This window comes from Myodes glareolus, chromosome 14, assembly GCF_982192425.1.
Source record: "Myodes glareolus chromosome 14, mMyoGla1.1, whole genome shotgun sequence".
Taxonomy (NCBI): Eukaryota; Metazoa; Chordata; class Mammalia; order Rodentia; family Cricetidae; genus Myodes; species Myodes glareolus.
The window spans coordinates 63,708,384-63,727,712 of record NC_142039.1 but is presented as its reverse complement, the minus strand read 5'-3'; the positions used below and the strand labels follow the sequence as shown (position 1 = coordinate 63,727,712).

The window sequence follows — 19,329 nt, the reverse complement described above, 5'->3', positions numbered from 1 at the left end:
CGCGCACACATGTGTGTTTGTGTTTGATTACTCTCCACTTTTAATTACTGAGGTAGAGTCTCTTGCTGAGCCTGAAGCTTACCAGGTCCACTAGTCTGTCTTGCCAAGCTTTTCCCAGGGACTTCCATCTCCACTTCTGCATTGTCTTCCTAATTTGCATTTTGTCTTTTCCATTTACATGATCAACAGTTAATTCCAGGCATTCTCCCTGTGTTTCATCTAAGGCTTTGCAATCTTTCTTTTCCAGTATAAAGAGAGCGGGGCCTTCACCGTGCTTGTTGACCACTATGTGAAGGATGAAGAAGGCACAGGAGTCGTGCACCAGGCCCCTTACTTTGGTGCTGTGAGTAGCATAATCTTGTAGATGTGTTTATGGGAAGTTAATGGCAGTGGCCACTTTGCCTGGGATGCTGAGTCACCAGTCTCATTAAGTGTCTCCCAATTGCCAAGACCAGTGGAGTCAGCTTTTTTTTTTTTTTGGCTCTTTGCCCCCAGAGATAGCATGGAAAACTTGGCATCTGCAGTCCCCATTCCTCTTGTTGGTTTTTGGAAGCAGGTCAAACCTTGAGCTATTGTAAATTCTAATACTGCTGTCTGCCTTTCTGGTAGCTTCCTTGCTAAGGTTAAATGTGCAGATGCAGTGAAGTGCTCAGCGGCCGTTGCATGAAACATTGCTCTTTGGATTCACTTCTGAAGCGTCATGCTGTGACCTAGGAAAGCTGTGCACCTGGAGTCTCTACTGAGTGACAGTAAATGCTTAACTTGAGATCCATACTGTCATCCTTCGGAGTCTCTTAATAGAACACCTAGCTATATGTCCATCAACCTAGATGTCTTCAATCTAGATGGACTGTCGTTCATCAGATATGCATGTATATTATTACAAATAAAAATTGACAGCTTGGCAGTGGTGGTGCACGCCTATAATCCCAGCACTCAGGAGGCAGAGGCAGGTGGATCTCAGTGAGTTCGAGGCCTTCCTGGTCTACAGAGTGAATTCCAGGACAGGCTCCAACACTACAGAGAAAAATGTCTTGAAAAACAAAACAAAACAAAAAATTTAACTCAGTGGGGGATTTTTGTTTTACTTTGCTGTTGTTTTGGTGGGTTTGTTTGTTTAGTTTTGTGTTTTTGTTTTTGGTTATTTTTGTTGTCTTCCTTGTTACCTAGCCTCTCTAGGACTGTGTGTTGTAGCCTGGCTATATCTACTTTGCTTCATGTCTAATATATAATTGTGAGTGAGTACATACTGTGTTTGTCTTTCTGAGTCTGGGTTACCTCTCTCAGGATGACTTCTTCTAGTTCCATCTTTCTGAGGCCTAGATTCTATAGGTGGTCTTTAAGACCCCTCAAGTTAGAAGAAGAAGGTTAATTAGATGCATATAGGATAGTATTGTAAAATTATCTTACAAGTCTATATAAACCCAAGGTTTTCTCTTTCTTCATGTGTGTACTTACACTTTCAAGTCCCTCCTGCCCTTCTGCCTTCTCTGTTTTCTCAGGATGACCATCGGGTCTGTATGGAGTTCAACATCATTCAGAAAGATTCAACCCCCGTTTGCCCTGTGGATGCTTCAGGCTGCTTCACAGAAGAAGTAACACATTTTGTGGGACAGTACGTGAAGGTCCGTGGTTTGTGTACATAGAAGGTTGTTGATTCCATCATACTTATTCAGTTTGTTTGTTTTCCAGTAACGAAATTTATTCAACTAATTAATCTTCATTATTTATAGTTCTGTTAGAATTAATGTAGATGTTTTAAAAATTTGTTTAAGCACTGAAGATCAGCTGCTAGGAGCCACCTAGAGGCCTAGTGTGTTTAGATGAGGAGGCTTGCTGGAGCTTCAGCAGTAGGAGCTGGGAGAACTGTGCTGTAGTCTTCCTGGAGCGGCCTTCTTATGCTCAGGTTGTTGATTCTGTTTCTAAACCTCACTGCCTGAAAAGTTACAGGTAGAGTTTTAAATTACTTAAGTAGTTAAAACGGAGCAGAGTAGTTTCCTTGGTTTTGCTTTTTAATATGGTGTTGGAGGGAAGCCAAGGGGCCTGTTTATTCTGGGTAAGCTTTCCACCCTCTAGCTGTATCTCTAGCCCCTGAACAGATATTTCTCAATGACATTAATTATTTGTGACTTTCATTCATTATGAAATACCAGTAAGTTTGCTAGAGTGTTTTAATGCAGCCAATTTAATTTTTTTAACAGGATGCTGACAAAAATATCATTAGGATGTTGAAGGAACAGGACCGGCTGCTTGTGGCCAGCACCTTCACTCACAGCTACCCTTTCTGCTGGAGGTGAGGGGAGGCCGACTGCTGGCCTGGAGGTTCACGGCTGTGGGTGTACTTGTTGCTTTGCCTGTGCCGCCATAGTTCGGGCTTTGTCCCACAATGTCCTAAGTTTTTAGAAACACCATTTTAGGAGAGAAATTTTGTGAAGAAAATGTAGGCTTACATACATATCTGTTTTGTGTTGTGGTTACTTACTTTTTAGATGACAAACATCTCTGAAATTGTATAATGGAATTTCTTGAGGTAACCAGGTTTTAAGTAAATATTCAGATGAAAATGTAATGTTCGGTGTCCTAAAATTTGTCCCCACATTTTCTCCCTTGCCCTCGTTCTATCAGAAGAACCATTTCCTAAGGCTTTAAAAACAGGGAGAGAGAGAGAGAGACAGAGAGAGAGAGAGAGAGAGAGAGAGACGTGTGTGTACTCCGTAAGCTGAAGTTACCAGCTGATGTGAACTCAGGGTGCAGGGATCCAGATTTGGGTTCTCTGCAAGAACAGCAACACTCTTTGATTGCTAAGTCATCTCGCCAGCCCCTAATTTTGTTCGACTTTTTTTCTTTGTCTTTCTTGGTTTCATTTGAAAGGAGATGAGGAAGCTTAGACATCTGTGCTTGTTTCTCATTTGTTTGATGTTTATGTGCATGCCTGTGTGGCCTCAGAACAATGTGTAGAAAAGGTGATTCCAGAGATCAAATTCAGGTCGTCGGGCTTGAGAGTATGTACCTTTACCTTCTGAGCCATCTTGTTGGTCCAGACATATGACGTATATAATCTAAAGTAAATGTGAATGTCAGCAGAAGGCTGAACAAGGGGAAGTGATGCTAATTAGAAATTAAAATCTGCGGGGGGCCATCCTGTCCCGCAGGAATGAACGCCACCAAAAACGAGAATTCCTTCTCTGGTCACATCTTTATTTGGAGCATTTCCTTGAGGAAAATTGGGGGAAGGGAAGATAGAGCAGGGACGAGAGAAAGCTTAGAGAGAGGAAGTAGGGTCCCGAGGCATCTGCTTTTAAACGGTGGAGCAGCTTGAACGCTGTCCTGATTGGTTAATGCCATTCTGCTGGTCTGAGCATGTGCAGGCAAGGGTGCAGGCAGGGTTGCTCAGCCCCACGTGGCTACCTCCAAACTGCAGGACCACCTGTGCCTCCAGGTGGCTCCCAACATCTCCCCCTAATTATTGTCTTTAAGAGCAATAAGGCAAAACTATTCTTCAATCTGGTCCCCACCTAGACGCAGCATGCCAAGGATATCTCTGCTCCCACCCATTCCTAAGGAAGGAAAAGGCAAAGTAGAGTAAGAGATAAGAGGTTGCACAGGGTGTTGCTCAAGTCGATGGTGTGAAACAGCTGCTCTTGGCACCGCCCAGAAGGTCATCTCTGCTGCCTCCGCATGAATCTTCCACAGCAGGACACTCAGCATCCACTGGGTCGTCTTCTTTATCTCTCTGGTCGGTCTCGCTGGCATCCAGATGTATGTCAGCATTCCTAGAAAAACATAAACAAAACTCTCCTCCCAAATTAACATTTAAGAGTACTAAAAACTCTCAGTGTAAAAATTCAGCACAATCAGTACTGGAAGTAGGCTGGTTTTGAACTTAGAGACCTGTAGGTCTCTGCTTCAAAAAGCAAATCTTGTTTGCCTGTACCAGCAAAATTTTGAATTAAAAATTAAGTGTAAAGAATGCAAGAGAAATCCTTTCTCTGGGGGAAGCTGTCACTGGTAGTGTAGTCCCCCTCTATTGTTTAAAAACCAAAGCAGTTGTCATTGGGAATTGAACTCATAACCTTTGGAAGAGCAGGCAATGCCCTTAACCGCTGAGCCATCTCTCCAGCTCCCCTATTTAGATGGAAAAACCTCTAGGTAACATTGTTTATCTCACCAGGTGCCTCAGGCAAAAGGTCCGCCTTTCTTTGTTACCTAGGATACGTTAACCAGGTAAACATGCCTTTATTATGATAATCACGACCAGTTTTTTAAGGGAGAATGGGCGTTGCTCATCAATCTGGCTACTTCCTGCTGACGAAGGGGCGATGTTTGGGGGGATAAATGTTTTTATCTGACTGAATTTTTGGCGACAAATGGTTTTATCTGACTAAATTCTTGGCGACCTTGACTGAGGGCGGCAGCAGCGGAGGCGGCGGCTGCCACAGCTCCGCCTCTGAAGCCCATTATGGCGCGCTCCGCATGGCCCAAAGGCATGGCTCCGCCCCGGGCCGTGCGCGGGCTCGCCGGTTATCCCGTAACTGCGAACTGTACCTCAGCCTCACCTCAGGCATTGAATTCGCACCGCCAAGCTCCGGCGAGGGGGGGCATCCGCCCACCCGTGGGGGGGCTTCTCCTGCCCGGTCCGCCTGCGCGCAGAGCCCCGTTCTCTGGGAACTCACCTCCCCGCTCGCCCATGTTGCTATGGAAACACAGTTTTTCCGCAGAGCCGATTCAGCTCCTCTCTGCTTTCTATGGCGCCGCTGCTCACCATGCAGCTTCCGCCTCAGTCAGGCGAGTCCGCTCAGGTGCTGAAAAAGTCCTCCAAAAACCATAGCCCCGCCAGAAGGCCGGGACATATAGCCTCTGATGACACACGGACTTTAGCCTGCCCGCGACCTGGCTATTCGCAGGCCTCTGAGGACTCCAGCAAATTTCCCGCCAGCAACTGGTTAGCATGGCCACGCCTCCCGAACGAGCTAGCACTGGAGAGTGCAATTTTGCGTCTCCCTCCTGAGTAGCTGGGATTACAGGTGTGCACCACCGTGCCTGGCCCACTTCCGTGTTTTTAATCAGGCATTACCGCTCAAAGGCGGGCCGGCTGCCGCCAGCACTCTCAGCACGATCAAGCAGCTTGTCTTTCTCAGTCAAAAAATTAAAGTTTTTTGTACGTGAGAGCCAGAGACTGAGCTCTCTTAACAAAATTAGGCGAAAATCACCTCCAAAAGCTCTGTGGCTCTTTAAGAACAGGGAAGGCAGTGATCAAGCTCGCCTCCCTACGAGACTGTTGCCCCGAGTCTCTTATCAGCGAGTACGCACGGAGGAAGCCGCGGATCTCCCAACCGTAAACCTCGCCCTTTTTGCTGCTGTTTACATTCCTCCTGCACTGAACTTAAGGGATTTTTCTTCCCCGTTGCTTTCAGATACCTTAACTTTGATTTTTTTTGTATTTTCTTTTCTATTTAGGCCTATCCTTTGAAATTCCTTTTTACATTTCTTTTCCTCCCCTTTCTGGGGATTTCAACCGACGTCACTCACCGCTCCATGTTCTCAGAGTTCTGAAATTCAAGGCTCTCTGTGCTGGTGTCTGATCTTGGCTTTTTCTCCCGGGCTTTCTCAGGGTCCCCCGGCGTAGTTGTCAGGGTCCCTCAGCGTCCCGGAGTTTCGAGCACCAGTTGCGGGGGGCCATCCTGTCCCGCAGGAATGAACGCCACCAAAAACGAGAATTCCTTCTCTGGTCACATCTTTATTTGGAGCATTTCCTTGAGGAAAATTGGGGGAAGGGAAGATAGAGCAGGGACGAGAGAAAGCTTAGAGAGAGGAAGTAGGGTCCCGAGGCATCTGCTTTTAAACGGTGGAGCAGCTTGAACGCTGTCCTGATTGGTTAATGCCATTCTGCTGGTCTGAGCATGTGCAGGCAAGGGTGCAGGCAGGGTTGCTCAGCCCCACGTGGCTACCTCCAAACTGCAGGACCACCTGTGCCTCCAGGTGGCTCCCAACAAAAATCAGTCTTGCCCTTGGTGTCTCTGTCTGACTGGCGGCATCTGTGTTCTGGTCCCAGGTCAGACACTCCCCTCATATACAAGTCGGTGCCCAGCTGGTTTGTGCGAGTGGAGCACATGGTGGACCAGCTACTGAAGAACAATGATCTGTGTTACTGGTGAGCATGAAACGTGTTTCTTCTTACGGCCCTTTGCATGTAGTGAGTAAAGTTCATACCCTCAGAATTAACTAGCCATCTCTAATTGCTGTAATTGGTAGCTGTCTTATTCTCTGTGTAAGGAGCAAAGAAGCATATACAGTTGAAGTAATGCCTGCTTATGATAGAAGATGTGAGAACTCACTAGAGATAGCAAGTGTCACCTGCCTGTGACTTCCAGGATGAGCTGACTTTGGGGAAAACATTTTAGCCAGCAGAGTAGTGCACAACTTTGATCCCAGCACTTGGGAAGCGGAGTCAGGCAGAACTCTGAGTTCAAGACCAGCTTGCCCTATATAGTGAGTTCCAGGACAGCCAGGACTACACAGTGAGACCCTGTCTCAGAAACAGATGAACAGACAACCTGGCTATACTCAAACTATTAACTTTAGTAATTTTCATGATAATGACTAGTGTGTATCTGCCAAAGCCATTTATTTATACTTAATCAGTTTGGGTGCTTGCCCTCCTGATAGGCGCTTTACAAAGAAAAGTGAGTTCTTACATCTTCTGTCATAAGCAGGCATTACTTCAGCTGTACACGTGCGTGTCTTGTGCCCTAGCTTTACACAAACTTTGTCCTTCCTAGCCGCTCTTCCCTGAAAGTGCCAGCCCACCTCAGGAATAGTCAAATAGGCAAAAAAGAAAGATCCCAAACATGTGCTAGTGCCGCCATTTCAAAGGACGTGCTGATCGTATGCACAGAGCCCCACAGAGGCTTGTGTTGGTGTGGTTCATCTCCACCTTCTCCTCTTCCTGCATGACTGGTCATGTGCTCTGTCTGTGGCAGGGTCCCAGAGTTCGTACGAGAAAAGCGGTTTGGAAATTGGCTGAAGGATGCACGTGACTGGGCAATCTCCAGAAATAGATACTGGGGCACCCCAATCCCACTGTGGGTCAGTGACGACTTCGAGGAGGTGAGACTGGGCAAATGGCTTTGTGTTGAGTGTCTCTGAAGTTCTTGGTCATGTTATATGAGTATGGTTTAAGGTGTGGACTCTTGCTGTCTTTCTTCATGATGGTGCAAAGTAATCTATTTAGGGGTCTAACTTTTATTTAAGTGCAGCTTTGAATTTTTATTCTGTAAAATGGGGGAAAATAGTAATTTCTTTATTCCTGTGAAATCCACACATTAGATGGTGGGTGGGTGTTGCTTTGATTCACCCTATCCCCCGCTACAACACTAAGTTACAGAACTAACTTCAAGTTAAACTGACCTGTTGAATGTGATGCACGCCTTTAATTTTATCACTCAGGATCTGCAGGAGGATCTGCCCGTTGTGACCAGCATGGTCTCCACAAGTTCCAGGCCAGCTAGAGGGATATACTGAGACTCTGTCTCAATTAAAAAAAAAAAAAAAAAAAAAAGTTAAACTGAACTTACGAATAGTGAAGGGAAACATTGCATACCTTAATGTCTGGAATTGTGTTTGTTTATATGTGAGTATAGATCCATACACTTGGGTAGGCAGACACCATTCCATGGCAGAGTCTTCTGTCCCGTGCATACCAGCAGTGCTGAGGTCTAGTGGATTTCCTACAAGGACCTGAGAGGCAGCAGTGTAGTTACCAGGTCAGAAAACTTGTCAGGACTGAAGGAGGAGCAGAGAAAGGCCATGGGTGCCTCTAAGTAGAGTCCTTTCCCTGTCTGGAAGCACACAGCCTCTCTTGATGCTCTGATCAGAATGCTGCCTCCGTGACCTCAGCGCAGTCTCCTTGCATCTGAGACTCCTTTTATCTGCTCTTTGACAGGTTGTTTGCATCGGATCAGTGGCAGAGCTTGAAGAATTATCGGGAACCAAAGTCTCAGATCTCCACAGAGAGAGGTCAGTTCCCAAACACCTGACTCAGTGCCATGCTGTAATTCACCCTGGTAAGACCGGGAATTAGAGATCTGCGCCGGAAGGACACTGGCCTGTTATGGCACTGTTGCGCAGCCGTGTTGGTTTGTGTTGATGTGTCCTTCCTCCTTGTTGAAGTGTCAGATAACTGTGGTACATGACCTTTCAGATTGAGGGCTCCTGGTGTTCTCAGCCTTTGGAGAGAAGTTACCACAATATAGTAATCCTTGCTGTCATAGAACTCACTGTGTTGGCCCTGAGCTCACAGGGATCCACCTGCCTCTGCCTCCTGCCTTAGTGCTAGGATTAAAGGTGTGCGCCACCACACTAGACCTCACCTTTTTTTTGCTTATGCATCACTTGTCTAGTAGGTGTGTGTTCTGAAAAGCACATCATTAGACAATTTATTATTGACCAAATATTCTGGAGTGAGCTTGCACAAACCTAGAGGGTACAGACAGGTTCTAGACTCGGGCCTGTTAGTATAGTCAAGATACTTATATATGAAATGCACATGGGTGTTGGCAGCTTAACATGGCATACAGTTTTACAGTGGGAGTAAGTATACACCCAGTACTTAAAATAAAAGCCAGACATGACTACAGTAATCAACACTCAGGTGGTAGAGGCAGATACATCAGAGTTCAGAGCCGTTCACAGCTATGTAGCTAGTTCAAGGCCAGCCTGGGCCTGTCTCAAAACTAGAACAAAATAGAGTAATTGCCTAAGCTGATTGCATAGTTGTTTATGGTCATCGTTAGCTACAGTGATCCATGCGCACTTTCATGTGTTGTATCTTCTTGCTGTGCAGTAGTTTTGCTTGCTTCCCATCCTTGCCTGTACCATGTCACTAACCAAAAGAAAGTTTTCAGCTTTGTTACACCTTTATAGGACCACCATTGCACATGTAGTCCCTCGTTATCAAAATGCTATTGTGTGACACATGAGTACAGTCTTGTCAGATTGGCATTTCAGCTACAAGTTCTTCTGTATTTACAATGAATACAGGTGGTGACTTTTCTGTTTCTCAGCATTGACCACCTGACTATCCCATCCCGCTGTGGGAAAGGAGCCTTGCGGCGTGTCTCTGAGGTGTTTGACTGTTGGTTCGAGAGTGGAAGTATGCCCTATGCCCAGGTTCATTATCCATTTGAGAGCAAGAGAGAGTTTGAGGATGCTTTTCCTGCAGACTTCATTGCTGAAGGCATCGATCAAACCAGAGGATGGTATGTCTTTTCTTTTCTTTGGATATTTCTGTTGGTTTTACTTTAAGTCTGACAGTAGGTTGGGTGCAAGAAATTGGAAGGTGGTCAGAAATGTGTTCAAAAGTTAAGTCTAGCAGGGTGGCGGTGGCACATGCCTTTAGTCCTAGCACTCAGGGGGCAGAGGCAGGTAGATCTCTGTGAGTTCAAGGCCAGCCTAGTCTACAGAGCAAGTGCCAGGACAGGCTCCAAAGCTACACAGAGAAACCTTGTCCCCCCCCAAAAAAAAACCCAAATATAAATAAATAAGTTAAGTCCAGCCTGTGTATGAACATTCTGGAGAAATCCAGGTATGTGGGGCGGGGGGGTTTGGAACTAGTTCCATTTAGCCAGTGCCCTGTTCAAATAGTGCTGTCATGCTCACTAGGGATCGTTTACCTTGTGGCCCGGGTGCTGATTCAGTGCATTCACCCTTGATGATGCCACAGGGTTGTATTAAGGAACGGCTGCTGTGGTTTCCACTGGACCTTATTGTTCTGCAATGAGCTGTTCAGACTTCAGTGACCGTTAGAGCGTCTTCCAGGAACAAATTAATGGAGGCTTTGTTGTTGTCTGATGTTTTTGTTTATTTGTCTAAATACATGTGTATGTGGTCTTCACATGGTCTGTCCCATCACATGGCCTGTCCAATATGATCTTGTAGGAAGTTGTCTTTCAACCGGCATCTCTGTTGGTCCTGGGGGCTTTTGCAAGTGTTACCAATGGCTCCTCACTGCAGATTTTTGTTTTAAGGAAATTGTGTTTTGGCAATCAGATTCTAATTTGAGTTCTCTGTCATGGGTATGATACATTTGTGTTTATCACTTTATATGATTATCAAGATATATAATATAGGGCTGACCAGGTAGCCCAGTGAGTAAATATGCTTACCACCAGGTCAGATACTCTTGCAGGACCCACATGGTGAAAAGAGAAGACCAACTCCCACAAATTGTCTAACCGCCACTTACTTCATAAGTAAAAGATAAACAAAGAAATTAATTAAAATATAGAAGTATAGTGAATCAAAATTAAAAGTAGTTTAATCTAGTGAATAAATATACGTTTCCTTTTTTTATTTTTTTGAGTCAGTTTCTCTGTAGCTTTGAAGCCTGTCCTGGAACTCGTTCTGTAGACCAGGCTGGCCTCGAACTCACAGAGATCTGCCTGTCTCTGCCTCTCAAGTGCTGGGATTAAAGGTGTGCGCCACCAGTCAGACATAAATACACATTTTCCTTGCTTAGATTCCTCTCTTCCTGTTAACGAATTATCATGGTCGGTTGGTTTGTTTTCCAGGTTCTACACCCTGCTAGTGCTGGCCACAGCCCTCTTTGGACAACCACCCTTCAAGAACGTGATTGTGAACGGTCTCATCTTGGCCAGGCAGGTGCTCCCCGCTCTGTAGTGGCAAGTTTCAGCCCCGATGCTCTTATTCTAGCCTTGAAATTCATGTTCAGCACAGCCGCGTTCTGATTGGACCTCCCTACATTTTCTCTTTGAATAGCGGGATTTAGCACAGCAACCCTGAGCTCCAGTGCCGCTCTTTCTAGTCTCAAACTTGTTTTTGTTGTTTTTTTGTTTTTGAGGCAGCCCTGACTGGCTTGGAATTTAATCTTGTAGGCAAGGCTAGTCTTGAACTCACAGAGATCTACCAGTCTCTGATCTTGCCTACCTGTCTCAGACTTCTTACTCTCCAGAGGCAGGTTTAATGTCCTCCTGCCCTAAGCTCTCAGTTGCTGAGATTACGGGTATGTGCTATGGTTCCGTGACCTCTCCTGTGTGGGTTTCTCTGCGAGCACAAAGGAACAATCCATGTGAGGCAAGGAAGAAATGGGGGTCAACAGGCCTCAGCTAGGGGTAGCTCAGATTTTTAGAGTCTGACACAGGGCAGTTTATTTTGAAGTGCAGTACAACTTTGGAAACAAGTTTCCTGATCGTTATCTCAATTCCATGGGCACAACAAAGCTGCCATTGTGATGACGTGGAAAAGCTCTTCGCAAAGTACATGTGACCTACACCACAACGGGCTCTGTACTTAAGGGCCTACAGGAGGATCTGGTGTGACCTCATTCACACAGACAGTCTAGAGGTTATCAGCCTATAAAGTATATGTGACGTCTCCCTAAGGATGGGTTCCCTTGACTAAGAAACAAACCTAAAGAAGATAAAGGTCTAGGGAGGGAGAGTCTGGGATAAACAAAATAGTCTGGGGGATTTGTGACATGGCCCTACAGATAGCACAGATCACCAGGCTGTTAACTACATCCACTCTCAACCTTCTGGGTGGAAAACAGGCATGCACACCCCTTCCCTTGCAGAGACAACCTTGTGTGCTTAACATTCCTGTTTTTTTTTAGTGTTTATCTCTGAACATAAAGGCCTCTTGCCCTCTACACTCCTGTTTAATGACACTCTTGTCTGTCTTCTCTGCTTGGTTCCACGTGTCTTAAGTAGGAAGACCACATTGTGGGCCAGGCCTCCTGGAGACAGAACAAGGCATGACATCCAGATTGTGTTAGTTATAGCACAGCATTCTAGTGATGTCACTAGTAATGGAGGTACATTTACTTAGCTTAGTAATGTGTAAGGTACTTTAGCGTTCGTGTCTCAATCTGTTTCACTCCTGACATGTGGCATTTTCTTGTCCTTTTTGTAACATGAGGAAACTAGATGTCAGAGACCATGTGACACAGCACCACGCCAGGCTCCTTCCAGGGCCTTCGCCTCCTATGGAGAATTACTTCTTAATTGTATTAGTAGTCTTAGATTGGTTACTAAAAATAAACAATAATTTTCCATGTATCTTTGGGACCTGTCTGCTATGGCAGTCTCCCTTCTAAGCCACAGAAGAGCTTATTCTTGTCTTAGGCTAAGCTGTCAGCATTTAGTTGGTATCAGATTCTGATTTGCACAAGTAATATTCTTTACTGTTAACTTCTGGGATGCCAAGCTAGTGAGCATGTGTCTTAAGGTTTCTCTTGTTGTGATATAAAACCATAATCAAAAATAGCTTGAGGAGAGAAGGGTTTGTTTCATCTTATACTCCATTACTGGAGGAAGCCAGGGCAGGAATTGCAGCGGAGGCCATGATGGTGTTACTGGCTTGTTTCCTATAGCTTCCTCCACCTGTGTTCTTATACTACCCAGGACCACCAGCACAGGGGTGGCCTCTCCCACTGTGAGCTGGGCCCTTGCACATCAGTCATTAATCAAGAAAATGCTGCATGGGCTTGCTTATAGGCCATTCAATGGAGGCACTTTCAATATTGGTTTCTTCTTAGATAATTCTAGTTTGTGTCAAGTTAACAAAAAAACATCTATGATAGTGTGGTTTTCTAAACTATTATTAAAATGTTTGTACATACAATAAACAAACATTTTTAGTGAAAGAGAATATTTGCCCACAAATACACCCTGCTTCATATGCTGCATGAAGAGGAAGAGAACAATACCAGTTATTACATGCTTCCTTAGCCAGGCCTCTATGTACCTTGCACATTACTCCTCAGAGTGATGTGATGTAGGCTCTGGAATCGTGCCTTTTGGTAATGGTGGAATAGTGGTGGAATAGAGAAAATACCTTCCTGAAGATACACAGCAAATGAGTTGGTAAATTCCCATTCTGAACATAGGCATCAAGCTCTATAAACTCTGCTCTTTTCTCTCTCTCTTTTTCCATTTATTTCTTGTTGGTACTGAGATAGCTCTGAGCTGCACCCCCATTCCTGCCTTTTAGTGGTTTCCTTGGCTGCTGAGATGGCTCAGCAGGCACAACACTGCTATGCAAGCCTGGTGACCTAAGGACATTCCCGGGAACCAATGTTAAGGTGGAGGGAGAAAGCAACTTATCCAGTTGTTCTCTGACCTCCACGCGTACACCATGGCACACACACACCTGCACACACACATCCAAGCATGCTACTTTCTCACCAGTACAGCTATGACATTAAATGGTTTCACTACCATAGGACCTTGTTCCCTCACTTACCTGTCCATCCCTGTTCCCAATTTCTCTGGAATAAATAAACGCTAAAACATCTTTCTGCTCCATTCTGCCTTGAAACTTCCATAAAGACTTACTACAGTATTTAGAAAGACATTCCATGGCCCCACAGGTAGAGACATTTTCTAAGCAAACTTGACTGACTCAGATCCCTGGAACTCACATAAAGATGGAAGGAGAGGCCCATGCCTCACACACATAACATCAAAGACATATACATACACAGTACCAAAAATAAATTTAATATAAAAGAACAAAAGCCTGGAGGTGATGGTGCACACCTTCAGTCTCAGCACTCAGGAGCAGATGCAGGTGAACCTCTGAGTGTGAGGCCAGCCTGGTCTACAGAGTTCTAGAACAGCCAGGGCTGCACAGAGAAACTCTGTCTCAAAAAGAACCAAAAGAAAAAAGAAAAACCTAAAAATAGAAACAAAAACACTGTGCCATTGTGACTTAGACTAGCTTATATCTGTCACTTCTTTCGATTTGCATTTGTGTGCTTGCATGCGGTCTACATCCATATATATATAAAGACCAGCTGTATTTACTTATTTAATTGGTATCTACTTTCTGTTTTACAAGTGATGGCCAAAAAATGAGCAAACGGAAAAAGAACTACCCAGATCCAGTTTCCATCATCAATAAGTATGGTGCTGATGCCCTCAGGTAGGAAGCGGCTCTCTGCTCGTGTATGTCTCCTGTCCGGAGTCACCGTTCTCAGGTTGCTAGATAATTATGCTTTAAGAGTTGATTCTCTGTATGGGAAGTTAGATTTTTATAGTTCTTGATGTCTTAGGACTAGAAACTGTCCTGGATACCATAAGCTGTCCATGGCCACCCAGGTGGTGCATGTTGTTTCTACCTCAGCTTCTTTCTAGGTTCCCTGTCTTGTTGGTATTAGAATTAGCTCCCCACAACACCCCTGCTTCTTTTTTTTTTTTTTTTTTTTTTTTGGTTTTGCATTTACAAAACTGTATTTACACCAGAACAAATAGTTTAACATCTAAGAGGTTTAAGAGAACCTTTAGCTACTGTTTGAATCAGTCATGCTCCTGAAATCTATCATGTTTAGGTTGCAAAGGCCTAGAGAACTTGTTCAGTAGCTCCATGCCACCGGTGACACCCACTCCTGTAGCCTAGAAACAGAGAGGCTGGCCTTCCACTCATTCATCTTTCAGATTTGTATTCGTCCCATTCTCCACCATGAGGGTTTTCCGCCAAGTGTAGCAGTGCTCCTCATGATCCTGTGCGTACCTGGGTGGGGGTGCGAGTGTGTTGAGCGCTGTCCTCTTCTGTAGGAGAGTGGATTTGAGCTGACCTTCTTAGTCCTTAGTAAAATGAGAAAGGCTTCTGTGATTGGAGGAGGGACAAGAATGCTTGCCTTCTCGAGGTTGCAGTAGTAATGCTTGGCTTACCATCTACATAACTTTTCTTTGTAAATTTTCTGCTTCTTCCAGGTTATATCTGATCAATTCCCCTGTAGTACGAGCAGAGAACCTCCGCTTTAAGGAGGAAGGTGTGCGGGATGTCCTCAAGGATGTGCTGCTCCCGTGGTACAACGCATACCGCTTTCTCGTCCAGAATGTCTTTAGGCTTCACAAGGTATGGGCCACATTGGGCTGTGCATGCTGAGCTATGAGGTGGGACTCTGGGGGACCTTGAGGCCACTTTCTTCTGTTTTCTGCTGTTGGATAACCCAGAACCATGAGGAAACCTTACGTGATGATGCAAGAGATGACTGGTCCTCTGTAGGACATGGCCTCCTCTGTATAAAAAGGTGTGTCATAGTTTGGTCAGCCAGTCCTTTGTTCTAGAGATTTCATCTTGAGTGAGGTTCTCTTCCGTTCCTGGAATTCGAGACAGTGTAAGAGTCAGCTACTGACAGAGTTACCTGGTGAAGGACTGGGCCAGACCCTGTTTCCTGAGAGAGTTGTCAGAGAAGACTTGTAAGGGGAAGCCTTGGAGTGACAGCAGCTCGGAATGGGTTGCTAGAATTAAAAATAGTAGTTGGGCCATACAGTGGTGGCCTTTAACCCCAGCACCCTGGAGGCAGAGGCAGGCAGATCTCTGTGAGTTTGAGGCCAGCCTGGTCTATAGAGTGAGTTCCAGGACAGCCTGGGCTATACAGAGAAACTCTGTCTCTGGCGGGGTGTGGGGGTGTATGTGAGCCTGTGCTTCCGATTGGTCTGCTCATCATCTCTGCTCTCAGGATGCCCATTCTGAGAAGCCCTTTGTCTGCAGCCACCTCCTCAGACCCCAGCCTGACTACTGTCAGTGCCCAGCATCTTTATCCCTAGTATGTGTTTTTATGTGGTGTGCCTGTTTATGGTGGGGCTCCTGCTGTGCTCAGCTTCTTACTCCAGAACTGCTGGTAACTTACTACCGAGTGGGTACAATGTAACCCTTGAGCAGACAGAAACTAGCAAGTAAGACAGTGGTCCATTCACTTGCTTCTGCTGCCTCTGGATCCAACTTAGCTCTTCTACTGAAAACAAAACAGAAGTAGTACTCACGAAGGACTTCCAGGGCACACTTTCCCTGGAAATTTAGAAAGACAGGCAACTTCTCTAGGCATTTAGCATGCCTCTCTTTGTAATTTTGCTAGCTAGGGTGCCAGGTAGGGTGCCATGTAAGCATTCTTGAAGCTTACATGATTTGCAGATCTCTGTTGGTGTGGAACTCACACCTGCCCTCAGAGAGGCCCATCTGTACATAGCAAGGCTGCACCCACTGTGAGGTGCACAAACCAGGCCAATAGTCCTCACCACATCTACTGACAAGCTGCTGTCTGAGAAGCGCAGCTGCAGTGAGTTCAGTGTGCAGAGCAGGAGCAGGTGAGATGCTTTCAGGGTCAGGGAGGGCTCTCGCAAAGCAGATATAAGGGGTTCTGGCTGAGATATGAGGGGTTCCAGCTGAGATTTGAGGGGTTCCTGCCTGACATATGAGGGGTTTCAGGTTTCCTGGCACTGTTCCAGTGTGTAAGGGATCATCTAGTTCTAGACGTTCACAGTTTCCTGAGTTACCTGACAGTAACTCCAAACCTAAGTCTTCTAATCTTACTTAAAATCAGAGTTCATTGGGGATTTGATGGTGCTCATCCTGATATTTCTGAATGTCAAATTCCAGCTTGCTAGCAGCATCTGAGGTCATTTTGCATTTTTGTTACTTCCTTTCATTTTACTGATGGAAAGCATTTGATAGGCCTAGAGAAATGGCGCAAAGGATAAAAATACTTGTTTTCCAGAGGACCTGAATTTGGTTTCCAGCACCCATATTATGTGGCTCACGTTCACATATAACTCCAGCTCCAGGGGATCCAATGCCTTTTTCTGACATCCATAGACACTGGCTCACAGGTGCACACAGGCTCATGCACATTTGCAAACACACACACATTTTATTGAAAATCAAAGTTATTTTTCTCTGGTATTAGTTCCTTCTTTGTGCATGTGAATATCTCATTGCTTGTCTGTCTGCAGGAAGATGGAGTGGAATTCTTGTACAATGAGCACACAGTCAGAGAAAGCCCTAACATCACTGACCGGTGGATTCTGTCCTTCATGCAGTCTCTCATTGGGTTCTTTGAGACCGAAATGGCAGGTGAGTCTTCTTATGCTGTCTTCCTGGGGGCGAGGACCATTTACTCTCCTTTTAATTGTCCTTTTGGTATTTTAACTTTTCACTTATTAACATGGAGGACATTTTGAGAGATAGCACAGATAATTTCTTTTTCAATAATTCTGAAGTCTAGTTTTAGTGAGGCCCATTAGTTGTAAATGAGTTTATTTCAGGGCTCTGGGAAATATAGTCTGAGGAGTACAGACTTCTGGTGCAGATTATCAGCCGTCTGGGAACCCTACCATCTTTCAACACTAGATGCCATGGCTTCCCATGCAGCTGAATCTGCAGATAGTACACTGAGGACAGAACCCAGTCTGCATAGGAGCTGGTAGATCAGTGTCTGTATAATGAGGGCCATGCACAGGAGGCTAGTCACCCTCGGAAGGCAACTTCTGGCCCAGATCAGGTCCCAGCTTTGTTCCCCTGTCCCCTGCGTGCTCACAGTGTTTCCCTCAACAGAACCATGAGGGAGCATGTACAGGGCAGTGATGGCATCCCGTGGGAGTTGCCAGTTACTGTGAGCTCCCTCGGGAAGAGCTGCTTCTGTCTCCATGCTGTGCGTGAACCTCATTAGATGCTCATGAGAAGCATCTAATGATCTAGAAGGTGAAACCTGAACATAGGAATCTCAGACTTCCAGAAAGTGAAGTGTGGTGAACTCTAGACATAATATGGACTGGCATTTCGTCTTCGACAGAAAAGGCCCCCATTGCTGAGACCACCTGTCTAGAAGTGTTTGGCCAGCTAGAGACTATGGCCCTGGATTCTGGTTTCTGTGAACCACACTAAGAGCAGCTCTGCCCTTTGCATCTTCTCGTGGTGCAACAGTGGTATTGTCAGCAGTTTGGCTGGATCATTCTCCTTACTGGGGGTTGTGCTGTGCTTTGTAAGATGCTGAGCAGCGTCTGCATGTCACTCAGTGGAAAGAGCGATGTTGCTACTCCACATATTTATACCATGAGAGTATCTCCTTAGACTTTGCCAGATATTTTCTGCAGGGAAAAAATGGCCCCTGGTCAAGCTCTGCTGGCATGTGCTGTGCCTCTCAGCCTCTAAGGCTTTCTGCTACATTCTAGTTAGGGTAGGAGGAACACAGTGAGCGGTGTGGAGCTGGGTTCTGTTGGTCCTGTCCAACCATTCTGAGTACACCATGCTACATAGTCACCCAGAAGAGGGATTCAGTTTTTCTCATCAATGTGGGTTTGCTTGTAGCTCACTATCATTTTTGTGTGCCCCCAAACACCTTGGCTGCCATGTCATATGTTCTTGATACATGAGCCACATGAACCATCTGATTGGTTGATTCTGATTCTCACTGTTCCCTTGGGGAGTGGAACATCTTAGATTGAAGGGTTGTTAATTCTTTATCATCCAGCTCTACCTGGCACACTCCAAGGCCCTGCCTGGGCTCCTTAACTGACATTTTGCTTTTAGCTTACAGACTATATACTGTGGTGCCTCGCCTGGTCAAGTTTGTAGATATTCTGACCAATTGGTATGTCCGAATGAACAGGAGAAGATTAAAGGTAAGAACTGGTGGGAATAACAAAAAGTCTGAAGTTTCATGGACAAAATAAAATAAGAAATGCCAGGTGGTGGTAGCACATACCTTTGATCCAGCACTCAGGAGGCAGAGGCAGGCAGATCTCTGAGTTGGAGGATGGTCTGGTCCTCAGAGTGAGTTTCAGGACAGCTAGGGCTGTTATACAGAGAAACTCTTCTCAAAAAAAAATCCACAACAGCCGGGCAGTGGTGGCACAGACTCCAGCACTGGGGAGTCAGAGGTAGGTGGATCTTTGCAAGTTCAAGATCTATAGAGTGATTGCCCGGACTGGCTCCAAAGCTACACAGAGAAACCCTGGTCTGTCTTGAAAAACTGAAAAAAAAATAAATAAATAAAAGGAAGGAAGGAAGGAAGAAAGAAAGAAAGAAAGATGAACAAGGCCCAAAGGGAAACATCATTGTGGTCAATACTCTATTCTGAAAATGTCTTCTGTTTATGGTACATTAACTGTAGTGATTGCAATTGCCGGGTGGAACTTAAGAGTTCTGAGGGTGAAGCCCTTAGACTGGGTTGGGGAGAGCAATTTGCTTTACTTCCATACTTCTTAGCCTCGTTCATGGGGTTGGAATGCTTTGATTTGGAAGAAGGAACTACACAGCAGGGGCGGAACCTCTTTGTTTCTGTCTCCACCCAGGGAGACAGAGATCAAGTGTTTGCTGTAGACTGAATTCTTCTTAGCTGTTGGGGTGAGCAAGGCATGGACACTGTTCTCTAGACACACCAGCTTGTGCAGAATTTATAGTGAGAGAGGACAATGACAGCTTCCTCACTGTGGGCAGTTTTTTCCTGCCATGAGTCAGCATAGTTACTTTAGAAGCACACAGTATATACCTCTTTTAAAGCAAAAACTTCCTGACTCCTCTTGTTGT

General features: G+C 45.4%; 1 protein-coding gene and 1 non-coding gene across 2 annotated transcripts in view; both read left to right on the top strand.

Moving 5' to 3' along the window:
• Iars1 (isoleucyl-tRNA synthetase 1) overlaps nt 1–19,329 on the top strand; it is a 50,846-nt gene that overhangs the window by 14,897 nt on the left and 16,620 nt on the right. The window contains exons 10-21 of the mRNA XM_048433006.3: nt 248–343; nt 1,503–1,625; nt 2,202–2,293; nt 6,053–6,151; nt 6,981–7,107; nt 7,943–8,016; nt 9,063–9,257; nt 10,569–10,655; nt 13,858–13,941; nt 14,733–14,877; nt 16,755–16,875; nt 18,331–18,422. Coding sequence (XP_048288963.3) covers nt 248–343; nt 1,503–1,625; nt 2,202–2,293; nt 6,053–6,151; nt 6,981–7,107; nt 7,943–8,016; nt 9,063–9,257; nt 10,569–10,655; nt 13,858–13,941; nt 14,733–14,877; nt 16,755–16,875; nt 18,331–18,422 — 1,335 coding nt within the window. The remainder of the gene's footprint in view (nt 1–247; nt 344–1,502; nt 1,626–2,201; nt 2,294–6,052; nt 6,152–6,980; nt 7,108–7,942; nt 8,017–9,062; nt 9,258–10,568; nt 10,656–13,857; nt 13,942–14,732; nt 14,878–16,754; nt 16,876–18,330; nt 18,423–19,329) is intronic.
• On the top strand, nt 12,066–12,195 carry LOC125399590 (small nucleolar RNA SNORA24). The gene has a single exon (XR_007231725.2). It is a non-coding gene; the product is annotated as a small nucleolar RNA SNORA24 (small nucleolar RNA).